The sequence below is a fragment of the Diceros bicornis genome, chromosome 2 (genome assembly GCF_020826845.1).
Source record: "Diceros bicornis minor isolate mBicDic1 chromosome 2, mDicBic1.mat.cur, whole genome shotgun sequence".
Classification (NCBI taxonomy): Eukaryota; Metazoa; Chordata; class Mammalia; order Perissodactyla; family Rhinocerotidae; genus Diceros; species Diceros bicornis.
Genome location: NC_080741.1, coordinates 49,668,070 through 49,690,683, shown reverse-complemented (window position 1 = coordinate 49,690,683; position 22,614 = coordinate 49,668,070). Strand labels below are relative to the sequence as shown.

General features: G+C 40.0%; 1 protein-coding gene across 1 annotated transcript; it reads left to right on the top strand.

Moving 5' to 3' along the window:
* The first annotated feature begins 810 nt into the window (after positions 1-810).
* SPINK8 (serine peptidase inhibitor Kazal type 8 (putative)) lies at positions 811-12,162 on the top strand. Its single transcript, XM_058567626.1, has 3 exons — positions 811-877; positions 10,848-10,894; positions 12,037-12,162. The coding sequence occupies exons 1-3, from the start codon at positions 811-813 to the stop codon at positions 12,160-12,162; spliced, it is 240 nt and encodes a 79-aa protein (XP_058423609.1).
* Positions 12,163-22,614: the final 10,452 nt, after the last annotated feature.

Below are 22,614 nucleotides of genomic sequence, written 5' to 3'. Positions count from 1 at the left end.
TGTTGGTAAATACTCTATGGCTTTCATTTCAATAATGTTATTGGTTACTAAATATTAACACAAAAGTAAAAATATTATGGAAGATTAAGAATATGGGAGTGAGAGTTCAGTGTTTTGTCTCTTCCTGTTTGTTACTGTCTGTTGACTTACATGTGTCACCGAACTTTCTAGTTACTGCCCTTCTTACCTCTGAGATAAATATCAACTTTTAAATATATCATTGAAAAAAAAATTTTTTTTTGTGAGGAAGATCAGCCCTGAGCTAACATCCATGCCAATCCTCCTCTTTTTTCTTTCTTTCTTTCTTTCTTTATTTTTGCTGAGGAAGACTAGCCCTGAGCTAACATCGTGCCCATCTTCCGCCACTTTATGTGGGACGCCGCCACAGCATGGCCTGACAAGTGGTGCATGGGTGCATACCTGGGATCCGAACCCCCATCACCAGCAGCAGAGCACCCATACTTAACCGCTAAGCCACGGGGCTGGCCCCCTGAAAGATTCTTAATGCTTATTTTTTACCAAAGGATCCCTTGCAGATATTCTTTACTAGCTCTTCTTCTGGCATCTTCTAAAATTCTATTTTTTGAGATCATTTTTTCTAACGTCCAATTATCGTAGGGAAATGAGTTAAGCAATTTAATTGCATCTGACACAATTCATTCCAAATGACCTGAGGAAAAAACAAACTTAAATAGTATTTAGACTCCATTTCCTGGTCAGTGAAGGATCTCTGTGAGAATTTGTACTTCCCGTGGAATTTTTTCTGTCCTACTACCAAAAGCTGCCTATTTCCACAGCTTTTCTACCACCATGAAGGGGGCCTTCTCAAATGCCGTCCTTGTTTTGGCCATCTCTGCGTGGGCTGCCTTTGCAGTTGGTGAGTTGCATGTCTTTATTCTGCCCACATTTTCTGCAGTTTATCTAGGATCATGGAGAAATTAGAGGTAGAAGCAACAGTGCCATTCAGTTTTATTTAATCCTAATTCCTCGTGTTACAGATGAAGAAACCAAAACCCAGAGAAAGAAAGAATTCATACAATGTTGTTGGTATCAAAGCTGGGAGTCAAATCCAAACCTTCTAAACCTAGGACGATTGAACTTTTCATTACGTGGTTACCACCCAGGCCTTTCAAACCTTAGAAACATTCATTTCCAGAGTCTGTATATTTATATTTCTCAAACCCAAAAAGAACTTCATTAGGATCTGTGGAAGTAGACTCAGAGATTATTCTGGTCAGTGGCTGGTTTTAGGGTAAATAGTGCTCATGGTTAACTGTAGGGAATCTCTGAGGGCCTCGACACATTCTTTTTCCACTTAGGCTCTGAAACTCTTCCTCATTTACTTCAATCTCTTATTTTCCTCACTTAAAACATTTTTTTCAAGCCTCTCACATCTTAAGAGGTTCTGTAACAAATTGAAAACTATTCTTCATGCCTCTCATATTTTATGGGGGGGGGGACCCTTCCCTCTCCTACTAAAGGAAAAACTGTTTCCTTCTACTCATAACACTTCTGACACCAAATGTATGGGTTTTCCACACAAAGCAGTTCTCCAAATCTCTGTGGACACCAACTGGGTGTTCTACAATTTAATTCAATTATGACACTAACAATCTGGCATTAGCACAGACCCTACAGGTTAAGGACTCAGTCCCACAAGACTGCCCCCTACTTCAGACACCAGTTACAAGTCTGGGCCTCCAGTACTTCTGACTGACAGGCTATAAATCAGGGGTTCCCATGACTCCCTCCTCAGGGTTGATAATTTGCTAGAATGGCTCACAGAACTCAGGAAAATGCTTTACTTACTGTTACCAGTTTATTATAAAGGACACAAGTCGGGAACAGCCAAATAGAAGAGATGCCTAGGCCAAATATGTGGGAAGGGGCACAGAGCTTCCATGCCCTCTCCAGGTGTGCCACCCTCCCACACCTCAATGTGTTCACCAGTCTGGAAGCTCTCCAAACCCTTTCACTTAGGGTTTTTATGAAAGTTCCATTATGAAGGCATGATTGATTAAATCATTGGCCATCCGTGAGTAATTCAATCTCCAGCCCCTCTCCCCTCCTAGAGGTTTGGGGAGAGGCTGAAAGTTCCAACCCTCTAATGACATGGTTGGTTTCTCTGGCAACCAGCTGCTATCCTCCAAGAGTCACCTCATTAACATAAACTCAGGTGTATGGTTGAAAGAGGCTTATTAGCAATAACAAAAGACACTGCTCTCACTCTTATCACTCAGGAAATTACAAAGGTCTTAGGAGCTCTGTGCCAAGAACTGGGGACAGAGACCAAATATATATTTCTTATTATATCACACCTCCCCTTCCCTATCAAATTAATTCCTCTCTGAAGAAATCTAGATAAACGTCTACATTTCTTCATCTTTCACTCAGTCTTCATCCCACTGCTACTGAGAACACTGCCCATTGGCATCAGCCTCCCTGCAAGCCCACTATGTGCCCTTCTGGCTGAGTCCTTGTGGGACTAACCCTTTGTGGGAAGCACACCATTACTCAACTAAAGTAGACCACTCCATCTTTCTTGAAAATCACTCTGTCTTTGTCCTCATAGTTTTATGGCCTTGTTACCACACGAAGGGCATGATCTGCTCACTGCAAGACAAAAACCAATCGTCAAGAGGCGAGATGGTGGAAAAGAAAGGGTAGTTTATTACAGCTTTCTAGCAAGGGGGAAGATGGCTGACTAATGTCTCAAAGAACCATCTTACAAAACAAAGACTACAGGCCAGTTGTATAGCAGGCTGGTCTCCGAGTGGGGGAGGCATCTGGTCCCAGGGTGGGGGCATCCATCTGATTACCGGGTGGAGGCATCTAGTCTCAGGGTGGGGGCATCCATCTGGTCTTAGTTCCTGGCAGTCTTTTGTCTTACTTGATATGCATCAGAGACTGGAGCAACGTCCTATACCCTGATCTTTCAGTTGTCATTGATGATGGCTATCAGCATAGACTCTCTGCCCAGGGGTCATCACATTCCTAAGGAACTCAAAAGAACAAAGTTATCAACTTACAGCAGCTGGGAGGGGCCATAAAGTCCAGAGTTAGTCAGAGGTCATTCCAAGTCACAATATGGTTTCCCCTCTACAATATGGCTTCTCTTATGTCAACCCTGTATTGAGCTTGTATCAGCCTTATATTTTCCCTATCTCTCCTGTGTGCCCATATCCAGTGACCATGTTCAGTTGTGTAGGGGAGGAAGAAAATTACTCTATCCACTCTAGGTCCTTCTGGCTGGTCTATGAATAATATTGACATGAGACAGAACAACAGGAGAAAATCAAACAAAGCTTTATAACATGTATACATGGGAGAAAGTCAGGAAAACTGAGCAACTTGCCAAAATGGGGAAGGCTGTTACTTTAAATACTATCTTTAGCTAAAGACAAAGGAGGATGTTGGGGGTGGGGGGAGTCAGTTATAGGAGATTACCAGAAAAGGACAGTAAATAAGATTAAGGTTATTATGCAGATTTAAGTCCTTGCTTTCTGCACAGATAAGAGTTTCTAGAAATAAGGTCATCCCCCCTTCTTCTTGGTACAGAGAGGGAGACACCTTTACAAATGGAGATTTCCCTTACAAATGTAAATGTCTCTTACAAAGGGTAACTTCTACTTTTCAGAGCTTCTCCCCTGTCTGCAGTTTCTTAAAAGTAACCAGCCCAAAATAATCTTCATGCCAAAGAGACACATTTTGGGGTGGCCAATTCTGATCCCCCACAGTTGATAAAACACTTCATATATCACATAAATTCCTGCCCTGCTTACAACAATGACAATTCCTCAATGAAGGTTCTCATCATTGTTCCCTGAAAAAATTTTATATATTCTTCTTTACTATTCCCTTTGCCTCCAGCTTGACTCTCTCTAACCCATCATCCATACTGCTGTAACAGTTGTCTTTTTTAGTGCAAATCTTATCTTAGCTCTGCTGTACTAAACACAGAAGACTTTGTGATAATTTCCTTACTACCATGCAGGGTTTCCCAGTAGTCACTTATTTACATGTCCAATAAATACATACCTTGTGCTAACCTTGTGTTGGAAACCGGGTTAGACATTGGTTATGTGGCAGGAATGGCCTTTGGCCTCACAATGTGACAGACCAGTAATTGGAGAGGCAGACATCATGGTCCACATCAAGTGCTAACATGCATTTTGCTAAGTGTTTTGAAAGGTAAGAACAGCAAGAGTCTGTGGAACTTAAGCCATGTCCTGCCTCTTCCCTCCCTTGCCTAGCTCAGCATGATGGAAGCTCCATTCTGGGCAAGCCTGGCCAAGAAGATGGGGCTCTCTCTCTCTCTAGCTCACAGTCAAGGGCAATGGTATCTCTTTGGGAGCTGTAGGTCATCAACGTTTCTCATTCCCCTCCCCCAGCTCTGTGTTGCTGAGGTTAAACTCCAGGAGAGTGAGGCCAAGAGGTAGGGGGCTCCTTTTCTACCCAGCTCCGACTTGTGGGGCAGAAGCTCTACCTCAGGGGAGACAGGCTGAGAATAGTGGGGCCCCAATTGCCCTCACCCCAGGTTGCTTGTAGATTGGAGGTTCTATGCTGGGAGAAACCAGCTGAGAAGATCAGAGTCTACCATCCCTTCTCAGTGCTCTGCTTATAAAGCAAGATGTCACTTTGAGAGAAGCAGGCCATTGTCTAGAGCAGTGGCATAGATATTTTGTCAACGAAGAGAGGCAGGCCATAAGAAAGGAGAGCTCCAGGGGCCGGCCCAGTGGCATAGTGGTTAAGTTCACGTGCTCTGCTCCAGCAGTCCAGGGTTCACAGGTTCCGATCCTGGGTGTGGACCTACACACCACTTACCAAGCCATGCTATGGCAGGTGTCCCAGGTATAAAATGGAGGAAGATGGGCACGGATGTTAGCTCAGGGTCAATCTTCCTCAGCAAAAAGAGGAAGACTGGCAGCAGATGTTAGCTCAAGGCTAATCTTCCTCACCAAAAAAAAAAAAAAAAAAAAAGAAAGGAGAGCTCTGAAAGTTTCCCCAAAGAAACTGATTTTATTTGGAACAGAATGTGGTGAAGTTCAAGTCTAAGGGTGCTCTCAAAAACAATGGAGATTTTCTTGGTCAGCAATTAAGAGGAAGCAGGTAGCTCCATGAGAACAAGCTAAATGATAGGCCAGCTAGTTTACCAGAAAGAACCAGGGAAAAACACTGCTAAAAAGAGCCCCCTAGAGGTCAGAACAAACCTCAAAGGCTGGCCTCAAAAACTACCCAGCAAAAAGGTCCAAATTTAATTGGATCAGACTGTGGAGCAATTTATAACTCAGCATTGTTGAAAACAATAGAGCAATCATCTGGAAATTAGCAGAGCTTAACTGGTATAATACCAACAGAGGTAGATAGCTTGATAGAGAGATCAAGGAAAGAGAGAATAAAAGCAAGCCCTGCTAAGACCACTGCCATCCTAGGGTGACAGGGCACATGTCCAAAGCTATATCCTCTAAAAAGAGACATCAGAGGCTTCACACTGCAGGAAAAATAGATTTCACTAAAATAGTTCAGCCAAGGCATTAAACAAATAAACAAGCAAACAACAAGCCCTGAGTAGGAGTGGGGAGAAGTCAGTGTCCAGAGTGCTACAATATACTATCTACATGTCCAGTTTTTAACAAAAAATTTTAAGACATGCAAAGAAAGAGAAAAATGTGACCAATAGATAGCAAAGCAGGTAACAGAAACTGCCTGCGAGAGGGCTCAGATATCAGATTTAGCTGACAAAAACATTAAAGCAGCTATTATAAATAAATTTAAAGAACTAAAGGAAGCTATGTTTAAAGAAGTAAAGGTAGACATGATGATAATGTCTCATCAAATAGAGGATATCAATAAAGAGGCACAAATTGTTTTAAAAAAACAAATGGAAAATTTGAAGTTAAAAAGTACAATAATTGAAATGAAAAATTCGTTAGAAGGTACAATAGGAGATTTGAACTGAAAGAAGAAAGATTCAGCAAACTTAAAGATAGAGCAATTGAGATCATACAATCCAAATAAAAGAGAGAAAAAATTAATGAAAATGTAGGGGAGAAAGGTATACCCTCTTCCCACTCTGGGTCCTTCTGGCTGGGCTAGGAGTTAAAACAACATGAGACAGAATAACAGGAGAAAATCAAACAAAGATTTATAACATGGATACATAGGGGAGACTCATGAAAACTGAGCAACTCACCAAAGAGACTTTCTTCTTAAATACTATCTTCAGCTAAAGACAAAGGAGGATGCTGGGGGTTGTGGTTTGGGACTTCAAAGGGGAGGAAGGCAATTTACATGGAAATGGAAAAGCAAATGTTTGGTAAACAGAAGTTTGATAAGAATGGGCTTAGCAAGGACCCTCCCAGTCTATTGATACCCAGAGTTATCTATGGTGATGGCCTGTCCTGGGGACAGGCTTTCTATCTTACATTTCTTTTAGGCAGTTAGTGGGGGGAGGTCAAAATTTCTTTCAGAGTCTTTTGTTCTTGAAAATAATCGAGGCAAAGAGACATATTTTGAGGTGGCCAATTCTGATCCCTCACAAAAAAAAGATACAATGTCTCATACAAATGTGGTACATCATTAAGAGCACGGACATCACATAATGAAAGGACCAGAAGAAGAGGAAAAAGGAGAAAGGAGAGAAAGAAAATACTTGAAGAAATAGTGGCTGAAAAATTCCAAATCTGATGAAAAACAATCTTCATATCCAAGAAGTTCAACAAACTTCAAGCAGGACAAACTCAAAGAGATTCACACATAGACATATCATTATCAAACTACCTAAAGACAGAGAAAAGAGAAAATCTTGAAAGCAGCAAGAGAAAAACGAATCATCACATATAAGTGATTCTCAGTAGGATTAACAGCTAATTTCTCATCAGAAACCATGGAGGCCAAAAGGCAGTGGGAGGACATATTCAAAGTGCTAAAAGAAACTAAACCTGTCAACCAAGAATTTTATATGCAGCAAAGCTATCTTTCAAAAATAAAGGTGAAATTAAGACATTCCCAGATATAAAAAACTGAGAGAATTTGTTGGTAGCAGACTCACCTTACAAGAAATGTCACCTTACAAAAAGTTCTTCAGGCTGAAAGCGACACCAGATAGTAATTCAAATCCATATGAAACAATAGAGATCATGGTAAATGTAGTTATATAATTATAAAAGATAGTATAAATGCATATTTATTCTCCTTTCTTCTTTTAACTGAGTTAAAAAGCATTGTATAAAAAATATGTATATAATTGTATTCTTGGGCCTATAACATATAGAAATGTAATATATTTGACAACAACACTACAAAGGAGGTGAGTGGGAGAAAAGTTGTATTGGTGTAAGGAAATGACAGCAGGTGGCAACTTAAATCCATAGGAACAATGAAGAGAACCAGAAATGGGCAATAAAAGGTTAATAACAAACTCTCTAAATACATACTTGCTGTCCTTTCTTCTCTAAGCTTCTTTAAAATACATAAAATTATATAAAATAATAATTATAGCAATGTATTGTTGGGTTGTAACAAATATAGATGTAATATGTGTAACAACAACAGCACAAAAGGAGAGAAGAAGGAATAGAGCTATATAGGAGTAACATTTCTATATGTCACTTGAATTAAAATAGTATAAATCTGAAATACATTCTGATAAGTTAAGATATATACAGTAAGCCATAGCACAACTACTAAAAAAAAATTCAGAAAAGATAGTGAAAAAAATCATTAAAGAAAATGTTACACAAGAATATATTCACTTAATGCAACAGAGAGTGGTAAAGGAGGAATAGGGGAGCAAAAAAGACATGAGTCATACAGAAAACAAAAAGTAAAATGGCAGATGTAAATGCAACTAAATCAATAAAACATCAAATGTGAATGAATTTCACAATCCAATCAAAAGGTAGAAATTGTCAGACTGGATTAAAAAAGCAAGATCCAACTATATGCTGTCTGCAGTATATATGGTTTTTTTTTTTTTTTTGCAGAAATGGGAAAGCAGATTCTAAAATTCGTATAGAAATACAAAAGACTGAGACTAGCCAAAACAATTTTGAAAAAGAAGAACAAAAGTGTGGAAAGTGCTCACACTTTCCAATTTCAAAACTTACTACAAAGTTACAGACATCAAGACAGTCTGGTATTAGCATAAGGATAGAAATACAGATCAATGGAATAGCACTGAGAATCCAGGAAAAAACCCCGCACATTTAAGGCAAATTGATTTTAACTAAGTTCCGAAACAATTCAACATAGAATTTTCTTTTCGTTTATTTTTCTGCGAGGAAGATTCACCCTGAGCTAATATTTGTTGCCAATCTTCCTTTTTTTGCTAGAGGAAGATTAGCCCTGGGCTAACATTTATGCCAATCTTCCTCTATTTTGTATGTGTAGGCTGATGAGTGGCGTAGGTCTACACCCGGGATCTGAACGCTGGCCGCCAAAGTGGAGCATGACTAATTTAACCACTACGACACAAAGCCAGCCCCAGAATTGTCTTTTCAACAAATGCTGCTGGGACACATGGATATCCACATGCAACAGAATGAACTTGGATCCCTTTCTTGTGTCATAGACCAGAACGAACTCAAAATGGATCAGAAAACTGAATGTAAGAGCTAAAATTATAATACTATTAGAAGGAAATATGAGTGATTTTTTGTGACCTTAGGTTAGGCAAAGCCTTCTTAAATATGACACCAAAGGCAGAAGGAAAGAAAGAAAAAATAGATCAATTGGACTTCATCTCAATTAAAAACTTTAGTGACTCAAACGATACCAACAAAGATATCAATAAAGTGAAAAGATTACCCAGAGAATGGGAGAAATTATTGGTAAGGCATATATTTGATAATGAACTAGTATCCAGAAATATGTAAAGAACTATTAAAACTCAATAATAAAAATACAAATAAGCTAATTTATTTAAAGAGGCAAAGTATCTGAATAGACATCTCTCCAAAGAAGATATACGAACCGCCAATAAGCACATGAAAAGATGCTCAACATCATTAGTCAGTGGGGAAATATAAATCCAAACCACCATGAGATACCACGTCAAATCTACCAGGATGTCTATTATCAAAAAGAGAGATAATAACAAATGTTAGCAAAGATGAGAAGAAATTGGAACCCTTATACACTGCTGGTGGGAATGTAAAATGGTGCAGCTGTTTTAGAAAATAGTCTAGTAGTTGGGGCCGGCCTGGTGGCGCAAGCGGTTAAGTGCACGTGCTCCACTGCGGTGGCCCCGGGTTCGCCAGCTTGGATCCCGGGTGCGCACTGACGCACATTTTGTCAAACCATGCTGTGGCGGCGTCCCATATAAAGTAGAGGAAGATGGGCATGGATGTTAGCCCAGGGCCAGTCTTCCTCAGCAAAAAGAGGAGGATTGGCAGATGTTAGCTCAGGGCCAATCTTCCTCACAAAAAAAAAAAAGAAAGAAAATAGTCTAGTAGTACCTCAAAAGGTCACCATATGACCCAGAAATTCCACTCTTAGGTACATACCCAAGAGAATTGAACATACTTGGCCACACAAAAACGTGTACATGAATGTTCATAGGAGCCTTGCTCTTAATAGCCAAAAAGTGAAAACAACTCATCCATTAACTGATTAATGGATAAATCAAATATGGTATATGTATGCAATGGAATATTATTTAGTTATAAAAAGGAATGAAGTACTGATGCATGCTATAACATGGATAACCCTTTAAAACATTATGCTAAGTGAAAGAAGATAGACACCAAAGACTACATATTGTATGATTCCATTTAAATGAAGAGTCCAAAAAGGACAGAAAGTAAATTAGTGGTTGTCTAGGGTGGGATGGAAAGGGTGTTGAGGGAGGAATAAGTGACTGCTGATGGGTACAGGGTTTCTTTTTGGGGTGATGAAAATGTTCTGGGCTGGCCCCGTGGCTTAGCGGTTAAGTGGTGCACTCCGCTACTGGTGGCCCGGGTTCGGATCCTGGGAGTGGACCGACGCACCGCTTCTCCAGCCATGCTGAGGGCACGTCCCACATACAGCAACTAGAAGGATGTGCAACTATGACATACAACTATCTACTGGGGCTTTGGGGGAAAAAAAAAAGGAGGAGGAGTGGCAATAGATGTTAGCTGAGAGCCGGTCTTCCTCAGCAAAAAGGAGGATTAGCATGGATGTTAGCTCAGGGCTGCTCTTCCTCACAAAAAAAAAAAAAGAAAATATTCTAAAACTGATTGTGGTGATGGTTGCACAACTCTGAGAATATACTAAAAACCACGGACCTGTACACTTTAAAGAGTGAATTCTATATGTTGTGTGTGTGAATTATATCTTAATAAAGCAGATATATATAACATAGAGAGAGCTGATAATATGTTATACATATTATATAGTTATAATAATTATATCAGATAGTTATAACATATAATTAACATATTATATAATTATATATCATGAAATATTATATATATATGAATAATTGACAAGACTGCTTTGGATCAAGAATATGTGCGTTAATAAAACTCAGCATCTTTAAGGTATCTCAATACAACTATTTTACGGTAATTTGTGATTTAGAGGGTATTTTCTAAAAACAGCCGAGAAGGATTATAGATGTTGTTATTTACTTGTGAAGTGGAAGGGCAGGAATTAAGATCTCCATTTTACATAAGAGAGAGGGGCAGAAGTTTCCCTAGTCTTCACTCCTTTAGAGGTCAGCATGCATCAAAGAGGAACCTCAGCCTCTTCTGCTGGGATTTGATGCTTCCTGTGTGCCAAACAGGGTCTCCCTCATCCTAGCTTTTCTCCCCAAGGGCAGAAGACAGAGCAGCAACTCTTCTAAATGTGTTTTTGTCTTCCAGACTTCCCTCTTCCTGTGGGCAAAGAGGCTGGCCTAGAAGAGACAAAGGTGAGCTCTGTTCCCTTTGTTCCCAAGGACAGCAATGGGAAGAAACCAGTTTCCCTGATAGCCCCGGTTCTTTCCTCTGGGGGGCAGGGGCCAGAGGAGACTTGCATGGGAAGAACACTACAATAACAGCTGAATCATCAACCATGTGCAGCACAATTTGTATGTTCCTGAGCCCTCTTTCCATGCATTATCCCAACCAGTTCACACAACTCTCTTGTGGGATAGAAGGCAAGTATTCTGCACCAGTAAATGGAGAGTGAAGTCGTGGCTCAAATTCATTCTGTCCTTTGCTGCAGTGGACATTCTTTCAGCTGAGATATGCCAAGACATACATCCTGCCTCCCACATACCAAGACTCCACAGTGTATTCTCTTTGTCCCCTTCCTTCTATATCCTAACTCTGCTGTGACAAGTTTGAGCCCACTACTGTCTGAAGAACCATATGCAAGTCACTCAATAATGTTCACAAGAAAATTCTAACCTGGGCCTGCCCTGTGGCATAGCGTTTACGTGCCTGTGCTCTGCTGCTGATGGCCTGGGTTCGGATCCCGGGCGCACACCGATGCACCACTTGTCAGGCCATGCTGTGGTGGCGTCTCATATAAAGTGGAGGAAGATGGGCACAGATGTTAGTCCAGAGCCAGTCTTCCTCAGCAAAAAAGAGGAGGATTGGCATGGATGTTAGCTCAGAGATGATCTTCCTCACACACACACACAAAAAGAATGAACACACACACTCTCCCATGGCATTAAATAAAATAATTTAAAAAAAAGAAAAAAAGAAAATTCTAACCTTGAAAGACATTTCCCTCTTTGTAGCCTAATCACATTTTGCAGTTGGTAGGGCAGGAGTTTTCATCCTAATAAGGAATTTATAGATCAGACTGGGGAGTTCACAGATAATATGTTATATTATATTATACTATACATATTATATTATATTATATTATATTATATTATATTATATTACATTCATACTGCTGGTGGTAAGTGCCAGGGGTCAAACACTGAGGCTTCTGAAGCCTGCTCTCCGAAATCCTGGTCTAGTACTCCTTGTTCCAACTCCCTCCCCTGCTACCAATGAAATGGTCAGAGGACCTAGAGGAAGGCATCTGAAGTAGTAGTCTGTGTCTCACCTTCAGGTTGAGTGCATCAAGAACATAAATCAGTGCTGGTTTATTTCCTACATCAAGCCAAGTGAACGCATATGTGGCAGTGACCAGGTTACCTACAGTGGTGAATGCCATCTCTGCTTCAAAATTCTGTAAGTCTTGATTTTATTCTCCCTTCTCTCAAGACAGGAGGCTAAAAGTGGCCAAGATAGGAATGACCTCCTCAGTATGCTTCCAACTGGTTAGATCTTCCCTCAAGAGACTCCTCCACTATTTGCTTCTCCATTTCTTCCTTCCTCCCCTGTGCTACCAAAAGTGATTCCACTCACACAATACAGAAACAGAAACCCACTGAGGTGAGAGTGCTATGTCTGGCCTGGAGGAGGATCAAGTGGAGTGAACTCAGTAGCAAGTAACCACAGTGTTCAGAGCATTGTGACCATAGATGAGGTTTATCCTCAATCCCCCTCAGGCCAAGAACAAAAGCCTAATGAAGAAGAGGAGGAGGGGGCTGGATGAAGAATCTTTCCAGCTGATGGTTTATTGATCTTTGAATGGATATTATTCTCCCAAACAACTCTATTTAGCTTTCAGTCTGATATGTGGTTTAGTCTTTGGGCCCATCATATGTTAGAAGATTTGAGTGACACCCATGTGAAATGCCTAATTCTCTGGCCCAAGGGGAATAGAGGTTTTCATTAAGGAAGCTGCCTTACAGAGATGGGAGGAGAATTCTCTGACATCCGCTTTCTCCTTTAAGGAGAAAATTCACACCCTTGGATAACTAAGATTTAGAGATTAAGTCCAATATCTTAAGAGAGAGGAAGTAAAGACATGAGAGTAGATAAAACTTATGTCTTTCTCCTCTTCCTGTTGGTTTTTCTTTAAGAGAAGGAACAATAATCTTGGTCAGGATAAGAGATGTTGGCTGGGCAGGATTGGATTTTTTTGCATTCCTGGCTGCATAAATAACCAAAAATTACACTAGAACCTGTAAAAGAGTTCTGAGGTAAACAACTTTGGTGTCAGCCTCAATCACTGGTGCAGATATCTGACAATTAGAATGCACAAGCTGGGGGACCTACAACTTCGTAGACTCATAGAACCAGGAGACACCTGAGAGACAGCTTCCAAAGAACTCACTTGACTATATTTTTTGAATTATTTTCTTAGCAGTTACCATGAGGATTACAAGTAAAAATTTAATTTATAATAATCTAGTTTGGATTAATACCAAATTAATTACAAAAGTATTTTAAAAACTTTGCTCCCTTATAGCTCCATTCCATCCACCCTTCTTTGTGCTGTAAATCATGCATATCACACATTTATGCAATGCATGCCCATCAACATAGATTTATAATTATTGCTTTACGCAGTTGGCATTTAAATCAGATAGGAGTAGAAGGCTTACAGATAAAAAATATGTTTATATCATCTTTTATATTTTCCTATGTATTTACCTTTACTAGCTGTCTTTATTTCTTCATGTGGATTTGAGTTTCTGTCTAGTGTCCTTTCATTTCACCCTGAAGGACTCTGTTTAGTATTTTGCAGGTTGGCTAGCAACAAATTCTCTCAATTTTTGTTTATCTAGGAATGTCTTAATCTCATTTTTATTTTTGATGAATAGTTTTGCTGGATATAGAATTCCTGGTTGATAGTCATTTTCTTTCAGCACTTGAACTATGTCATCCCACTTCCTTTGGCCTCCACTGTTTCTGATGAGAAATCAGATGTTAATCTTACTGAGGATCACTTGTATGTGATGATTCATTTCTCTTTTGCTGCTTTCAAGATTCTCTCTTTGTCTGACTTTCTGCAGTTTGATAATGATTCGTCTATGTGTGGATCTCTTTGATTATGTTTTAAGTTTGTTGAACTTCTTGGATGTATATATTAATGTTTTTCATCCAATTTGGAAAGATTTCAGCCATTATTTCTTCAAACATTATTTCTGCCCTTTCTTTGTCTCCTTTCCTTCTGGGACTCCCATATGTTGATACACTTGTTGGTATCCTGCGTTTCTCTGTGCATTTGTTCATTCCCTCCCCCACAATTTGAATTGGTTTTTCTTTTATTTCTTATCTGAAGCATTTTGACCTACTCTGTTCATTTTTCTTCATTATTTTTTTTCTTTGCTCTCCTCAGACTGGATAATATTAATTGACCTATCTTCAAGATCACTGACTCTTTCTTCTGCCTGCTCAAATCTAGTATTGAGCTTCTCCAGTGAATTTTTCATTTCAGATAATTGTATTTTCAACTCCATAATTTCTATGTGGCTTTTTTAAAAAATAATTTCCATCTCTTTATTGATATTCTCTATTTGGTGAGAAATCATTCTCATACTTTTCTTTAGTTCTTTAGACATGGCTTTTTTAAGTTTTTTAAAAAATATTTACAATAATTGATTTAAATTGTTGTCTTGTAAGTCCAACATCTGGTCTTCCTCAATGACTGTTTCTAATGATTGTTTTTTATCCTGTGTATGGGCCATACTTTCTTGTTTCTTTTCATGTGTCATAATTTTTTGTTGAAAACTGGACATTTTAAATAATATAATGTGGCAATACTGGAAATCAGATTCTCTCTTCTCTCCAAGGTTTGTTGCTGTTGCTGTTTGTTGTTGTTGTTGTGTGTTAGTTTAGTGACTTCTGGAATAATTCTGTGAAGTCTGCATTCTTTGTCATGTTTGGCCACTGAACGGGTCCTACTCAATTATCTTAGTGGTCTTCTAATGATTGGACAAAAATTTTCTTTAATGTCTGAAACAAATAAATCTCTCAGTCTTTGCCAACAAAAACTTTATTTGTGTGTGTTGAGGAATGCCTTCAACACTTAGCCAGACAGTTTAAAACTACACCTTAGCCTTACTTCCTGCTTGTACAGAGCCTCAAGATTAGCTAGAGATGAGAGCTTAAGGCTTTCTCAGGTCTTTCCTGAGCATGCACATAACCCTACACATGTGCATGGCCTTATAGATTCCCAGGAATATATTGGTGGTTTTCAAAACCTCCTATGGAAATCCCATTCCCCAGCTTTGACTTTGAAGCTTTTGGTTAGCCTATTGTTTTCCCCAACTGTTATCTACCATTTGACAGCCATGATACTCAACAATTGCCTCTGATTGTTTTCAACAAATGCCCAAAGGGAAGACTCTGTTTGTGCTGGGGAGCTCTGAGTCAGGTTGAATAAAGACAGGTTTGAGAGTGGGTCTTCCAGAGAAACACCAGAGAGGTCAAAGAATGACAATTCTCTGATAGTGGTACTCTGAAGGGTTTCCAACACCATTCTGTCCCCTCTAGGTGCTTCCAGGCTGCTGGTTTTCACTGTAATAGAGGTCTGTTGTTTTTTAATACTACCAGAGATCTGGGGAGGTGGTGGATGGGAATAGGGCAAGTTAAAACTCTACAAAGCTGACTGTTCTTACTGAGATTTAGCCATTTTCCAAAAATAAATGCTCCTTGGACTGTTGCAAGCCTTTCTTAAAAAAAAATCCCCAGAGTTATGAAAAAGTTGATTCTAACCATTTTTGCCAATGTTCTTGTTTCTTCTATGGAGGAGAGAGTTTTCAGAGGTTCTTACTTCTCTATTTTCACTGATGTCGCTGCCAAGAGCTCACTTTAGAATGAAGATACTGAGAACCAGAGGAGAGCAACTTGACAAAGGTCTCATAGCTATGAATGGGCTCAAATGCATATATTTTTAATTGAGGTGAAATTCACATGACATAAAATCAATCATTTTTTTTATAATTTTATTTATTTATTTAGTTTTCCCCCAAAGCCCCAGTAGATAGTTGTATGTCATAGTCGCACATCCTTCTAGTTGCTGTATGTGGGATGCAGCCTCAGCATGGCCGGAGAAGCGGTACGTCGGTGCGCGCCCGGGATCCGAACCCGGGCCACCATCAGCGGAGCGCACGCACTTAACCGCTAAGCCACAGGGCCGGCCCTAAAATCAATCATTTTAAAGTGAAAAAATCAGGGGCCGGCCTGGTGGCCCAAGCGGTTAAGTGCGTGCGCTCTGCTGCAGTGGCCCAGGGTTCGCTGGTTCGGATCCTGGGTGCGCACTGATGCACCACTTGTCAAGCCATGCTGTGGCAGTGTCCCATGTAAAGTGGAGGAAGATGGGCATGGATGTTAGCCCAGGGCCAGTCTTCCTCAGCAAAAACAGAGGAGGATTGGCAGATGTTAGCTCAGGGCCGATCTTCCTCAAAAAAAAAAAAAGTGAACAAATCAGTAGTGCTTAGTACATTTACAATGTTATAAAACTACCACCTCTGTCTAATTCCAAACATTTTCATCACTCCAGAATAAAACCCCATATTCATTAAGCTGTTTCTTCCCATTGCCTTCTCCCCACAGTCCCTGGAAACCAACACACTGCTTTCTGTTTCTATGGATTTACTATTCTGGACATTTCATATAAATGGAATCATACAGTGTTAAGAGAGGTTCGGGGATTCGATCGGAGACGTAAAAGACACTTTCCACTCCAAACAAATGGACCGAAGGTATATTTTATTATATAGAGGATAGTAAAGGCGACAGTCTGCAAACAGATCCAAATAGGTCAAATATTAAGAGGGAAAAAAAACATCAGCCCGACTGGAAAGGGAAAACACCCACATCGGCTGAAGAGAAATGACACAAATCAACTGGAAAGAGAAACACCAGGTTGACCGAAAAGAGAACACATCAAATCAATTACTTCATATCAAATCAATTACTTCACATCAAATCAGTTACTCACAACATCCACACCCCACTGCCGGGAGAGCCCTGTCAATCGACGCGGCTGGGCAAGGATCACACGTCCTGGGCAAGGTGTCCCTTCCACAGGTGGAACTCTCACTAGGGCTCAGTTTCCAGCAGTTTTTATACCATCAGTAATTTTTAGAGTAAGCAATTACAGAGTTTGCAGAGCAAGCATTTAGTGTTTCCATGCACAAATGGTTATCAGTGGCGTACGTGCACTGAGTCCCCTGGCTAAAGTCCCAGCCCAGTAGTTGTGTACGTGCATTGTTCTCTTTGGTTATCGTCCTAGCCCAGCACAGATGGCCAGTCCATCCCATGCTACGACGCTCCAAGAGCCTTGAAATGTTACAACTTGCAACTCTCTCTGTGGGGGAAAGGCCAGTTCCCGGGAAAAGGCCAGTTCCCACCACACAGAAAGCAGTTTTGTATTTCTTTTTTGTGCTGGTGGCTGTAGGTCAATGGAGCGGCCAAACATGGCTGTACTCATGTCAAGACATATTCGGCCGTGGCCGTCTCCATTAACCATAAGACACCGTATGCACAGACAATGAACTTTGTACACAAGTACATAAGGCACATCCAAGGATCCAAAATCCAATGACTACAATAATTATAAAACTATCTCGCAATAAAGGACCCAAACCCCAAGGTAACCAATCAAATAACCCCTTAGAATATGAAATATTATTAACTTGATTTTGCAAATCATGCACAGCATCAAAGATAACATTAGATAAGGTAACACTTAGGCCTAACAAATTAGCTTGTAGAAGTCTAGACCAGCTCCCATCATGGAGGGTAGCAGAAGACAGGGCAATAGAGAAATTATCTTATATTGAGAAGTTGTTTGATGTTTTTGAGATCAAACTTCTCGGCCATTCGTAGTCCAGGTTATAGGTCCCACTGGTGTAGAGCAGTTGGTCTAACAGTGCAGGGTCAAAGGTTGTCCTACAGAGGCAACTAATGCCTCTGTGTGTAGGTCTGCAGCAGACATGGAGGTGCAGCACAGCATAGCGAACACAGCAGGAGTATCTATTTACGCAAAGAAACAGAATTTTTAGGAACATGATATAACTGTTCATTTTCTGGATACATAACTATGAGTGTTGCAGTGGGCCCTTGGGCCACTACTTCTGCGGCACGGGGAGCTGCATTGGATGGATGTGTCACCCACACTTTTGCTCCAGGTTTCCATCCATCTGTAGACCCAAATCCTTGCATTCCTCTTTTAGTTAATTTACTTGGAGGTTGTCCTTGTGACACATTTGGAGTCAAGAGGGGAAGCACCAATAATTGTCCCACTCGTTCCCCAGACTCTACAGTTAGTACTGTGTCACTACCATTATATAATATAAATTTTGTTTCTCCTTGGTAATCTGGATCAATGACTCCTCCCAGTACATCAATACCTTTTGCTGCCAGTCTAGAGCATCTTTTTAACAAACCAAAGGTATTTTTGGGAAATTGTACCCCTATCCCAGTAGAGACTATAGACTGCTTCTTAGGGGGCAATTGAATAGAATGAACAGTAGATAAATCTAATCCAGCCGCTTCGGCCGTGGCACGAAAAGGCGGTTTAGCAGACTGAGTCAGGGGCCAATAGGTTAAGGTCATAAACTCATGGGTGGCGGCTGCCACTTCTGTAATCTTTGCTGGTAACAACCTTGACAGAGGAGTCTCATTAGGGCCTAGTGGCCTGTTATTTAACATATTTAGAGCAGTACTTAGATGGTTGTACCACCCCTTTAATGAGCCATGACCAAGTTTTCTCAATTGTTGTTTAAGCAATCTATTTATTTGTTCTATGAGGCCTGCAGCTTGGGGGTAATAAGGTATATGATAAATCTATTTTATATAATTTTCCTTGGTATAAGTTTGAATCAACTTACCTGTAAAGTGGGAACCGTTGTCACTCTGAATTTGCCTTGGTGTTCTATAATATAACTTAATTATATCTAATAATTTTATGGCACTCTGTTGAGTGGCCACTTTAGCTGGTATAGCCAATAAATAACCAGGATATGTATCAACAGCAGTGTAGGCATAAGTATATCTACAAGAATTTGGCAATGGTCCAATAAAATCTATTTGCCATGTATGGGTGGGAAATAATCCCTTTTGGATATGACCTTGGTAGGGGTGTGGAACTCCCCGTTTATTTAACTGTTGGCATAACTGACATTGTTGTACTGCAGTGGCAATATCATCACGGGTGACAAGGATTTTTCTTTGTTGTGCCCACCTGTATGACGCTTGTTCTCCCAAGTGTCCACTCTTTTTGTGGACCCATTGTGCTAAGCCTGGGTTGTGCGTTGCATGACTTTGCACCAGCTGATCAGCATAAGAGTTATACTTTTGTTCTGTAGAAATTACAGAACTGTGAGCATCAACATGAAATACAGTAACAATTGTATTTTGGCATCATAATCATATGTCTTTTTGTAATTTTTTTTAAGTTAAAAAAACTTTAATTTTGGCAGAAGTTTATCAAAAATATCAAAAGATTTTAAAACACTTGGTCAAATAGGAAACAATGCCTAGTTATTTATTTAATCAAGTTGACAACAGAAACAGTTAAAGGCAAACAGAGAGTTAAAACAGTCAAAAAACAAAAACAAAAACCTTAAGGGAGAGACTTTAGTCCTTTTGAACATAGGAAATTATTTTAAAAAAACATAGGTGTTTTGTCTTTTACATAGACTTACTCAAAAGAACACCTTTTAATCTCTATATAAAGAGCAGACTAAAAGTTTAAGACAATTACCTTTATAAGAGAGAAAGCCAAATTTTAATTTTTTATCAGCTTACTTTAGCCAACTTGATCATGTGCAAAACTCCTCAGGGCTTTACTTTTACAAACCTTTTGTCACTTATTTTTTACATTTAGAATTTGTCCTACGCCTTTTTTCTTTTTTTAGTACTTTAGGACAAATTTATTTTTCTTAACAAAACAAACATAAATATCTCTATTTTTTATACCTTCTTTATGGACAACATACCTTTTGCTTTTTTTTGTATACAGACTTTTTAGAAATGTGTACTTTCTCATAGAAAATTCCTCAACATGCACATAACATGTTTATCAATAAATGTAAGCATCTTTCAGTTTTTTTTTTTGAGATAAGAAACCATAGGCAGACAAATTTATGCTTAGTAACCAATTTTTAATGTTTTATCTTATGTGGAAATGACCCAGAGACTCAATAAATTTTTATCAACTTAATTTAGCAAAACTCTAAAGCTTCAAGTTACCAAAAAGATTTTGGAAGCTGTTTTTGAAATAACTTTGTCTTTTAGAAGTCTCTGTGTATTAATTAAAGATTGCATTTCATCGTGAGAGGTTTTGAATCCTCTCTTTTAAGGGTGACCCTTAAGGTGAACTCATCTGAAACAGATTCTCCAGAATAGCCATGCCAATTTCAAATTACTTCAAAAGTTTATTTATTTTCATTTGCTTAATTTCAGATCAGGAATTCCGGGGGAGTTGAAGCGGGGAAGCTCAGCAAGAGAGGGGAGGGGAGCAGCAGATTCAGCTTAGGCTGCTGGCATGTTTAATTATTTAATTATTTTCTCTTAAAGAGGCAATACAGTATTCCTGATTTTGTTTCAAAACCTCAAAAGATTAAAATAGGCTTCCCACTAGTGGTTTAACTTTTTAGCTGGCTTTTTCCAATTGCATAAGCAAATACATTAGTTTTGGTAAATTGAAATTGTCCCATTTTGGCCACTTTTCCTCTCTGGAGTCTATGGAATATTGTGGCAATGTGGTGTTACAATAAAAAACTTATCTTCTTGGATATGGGCTCCTAGCTGAATATAGCCCATTTAGCCAAGAGGTGGCCCAGAGGGCTCTCCTTGGGGACAGATGGAACTTCCCCCCTTCAAAATTACAAACATACAGAACAGACAGTTAAATGGGATCCCAAACAGAACAGATAGATGCATCTAACAGATTCCGGGTAAAAGTCCTACAATTATTCCCACTCCAGTAGGGATAGCCCTGCCTCTTAAAGAGACAGGACTCCAGATGGAGGGGAAGGGAGTTCTTGGTGTAAGCAAAAACAAACAAATAGGCAAACAAACAAATAATTCTAGAGGCTGTTTCCCTGTCATAAGAAAAATGTGCCCAGGATCAGTGGTGCCAGGTCAGATGGAAAGCACTGGGAGCAGTCCCTAGGGCAAATCACCTAGGCAGCTGCTGGACTGTTTCCCAGGACATCCCACCCGGCCCAGGCCCACCGAGCCATGGACAAAGAGCCTCCCGGCTGGCTCGCCAAATTATTACTGGATACACATTTAGGCTCACTATTTGTCACTTAAGAGGGGCCAAATAAAACTAGAATGCCAGGCTCACAGCAAGGAAAGAGTTTCTATTTTGAGTGACATCAGCCGGGACTGTAAATTTGAAACTTCTTTTTTCAAGAGTACATTCTCCCTTGTATTTTATCCCTATCTTCCATAGCCCGACGATAAGCAGTCAATAAACATTAACCTCGCCGTGCCAGAAAAGAAACATTATCTCTTTTTTCCTACTGTCTGCAAAGTTTTGGTCACATCCAATGATTCATATCTCGCAGACGAACATCCCAAGAGTCACATAATCCTGACCTATGAGCCCACTCCCCAGCCAGAGTGCAAGAGGGAGGGTCCTCCCATCCTGGGATCTCTTCCACCTTGGCTTCAGTTACCCTTTGTTTGAACAGGAAAGCCATCTCCTTAATCGAATCCTGCTCACAGCGCCAATTATGTTAAGAGAGGTTCGGGGATTCGATCGGAGACGTAAAAGACACTTTCCACTCCAAACAAATGGACCGAAGGTATATTTTATTATATAGAGGATAGTAAAGGCGACAGTCTGCAAACAGATCCAAATAGGTCAAATATTAAGAGGGAAAAAAAACATCAGCCCGACTGGAAAGGGAAAACACCCACATCGGCTGAAGAGAAATGACACAAATCAACTGGAAAGAGAAACACCAGGTTGACCGAAAAGAGAACACATCAAATCAATTACTTCATATCAAATCAATTACTTCACATCAAATCAGTTACTCACAACATCCACGCCCCACTGCCGGGAGAGCCCTGTCAATCGACGCGGCTGGGCAAGGATCACACGTCCTGGGCAAGGTGTCCCTTCCACAGGTGGAACTCTCACTAGGGCTCAGTTTCCAGCAGTTTTTATCAGTAATTTTCAGAGTAAGCAATTACAGAGTTTGCAGAGCAAGCATTTAGTGTTTCCATGCACAAATGGTTATCAGTGGCGTACGTGCACTGAGCCCCCTGGCTAACGTCCCAGCCCAGTAGTTGTGTACGTGCATTGTTCTCTTTGGTTATCGTCCTAGCCCAGCACAGATGGCCAGTCCATCCCGTGCTACGACGCTCCAAGAGCCTTGAAATGTTACAACTTGCAACTCTCTCCGTGGGGGAAAGGCCAGTTCCCGGGAAAAGGCCAGTTCCCACCACACAGAAAGCAGCTTTGTATTTCTTTTTTGTGCTGGTGGCTGTAGGTCAATGGAGCGGCCAAACATGGCTGTACTCATGTCAAGACATACAGTATGTGACTTTTTGTGTCTGTCTTCTTTCACTTTGTATAATGTTTTTGAGGTTCATCCATGTTGTAGCATGTATCTACACTTAATTTCTTTTTTATTGCTGAATAATATTCCATTATATGTACACACCACAATTTGTTTTCCATTTATCCATTGATGGGCATTTGGGTTGTTTCTACATTTTAGCTATTGTGAATAATGCTGCTATGAACATTTATGTACAAGTATTTATTTGAGTACCTGTTTTCAATGTTTTTGGGTATATACCTAGGAGTGGAATTTGCTGGATC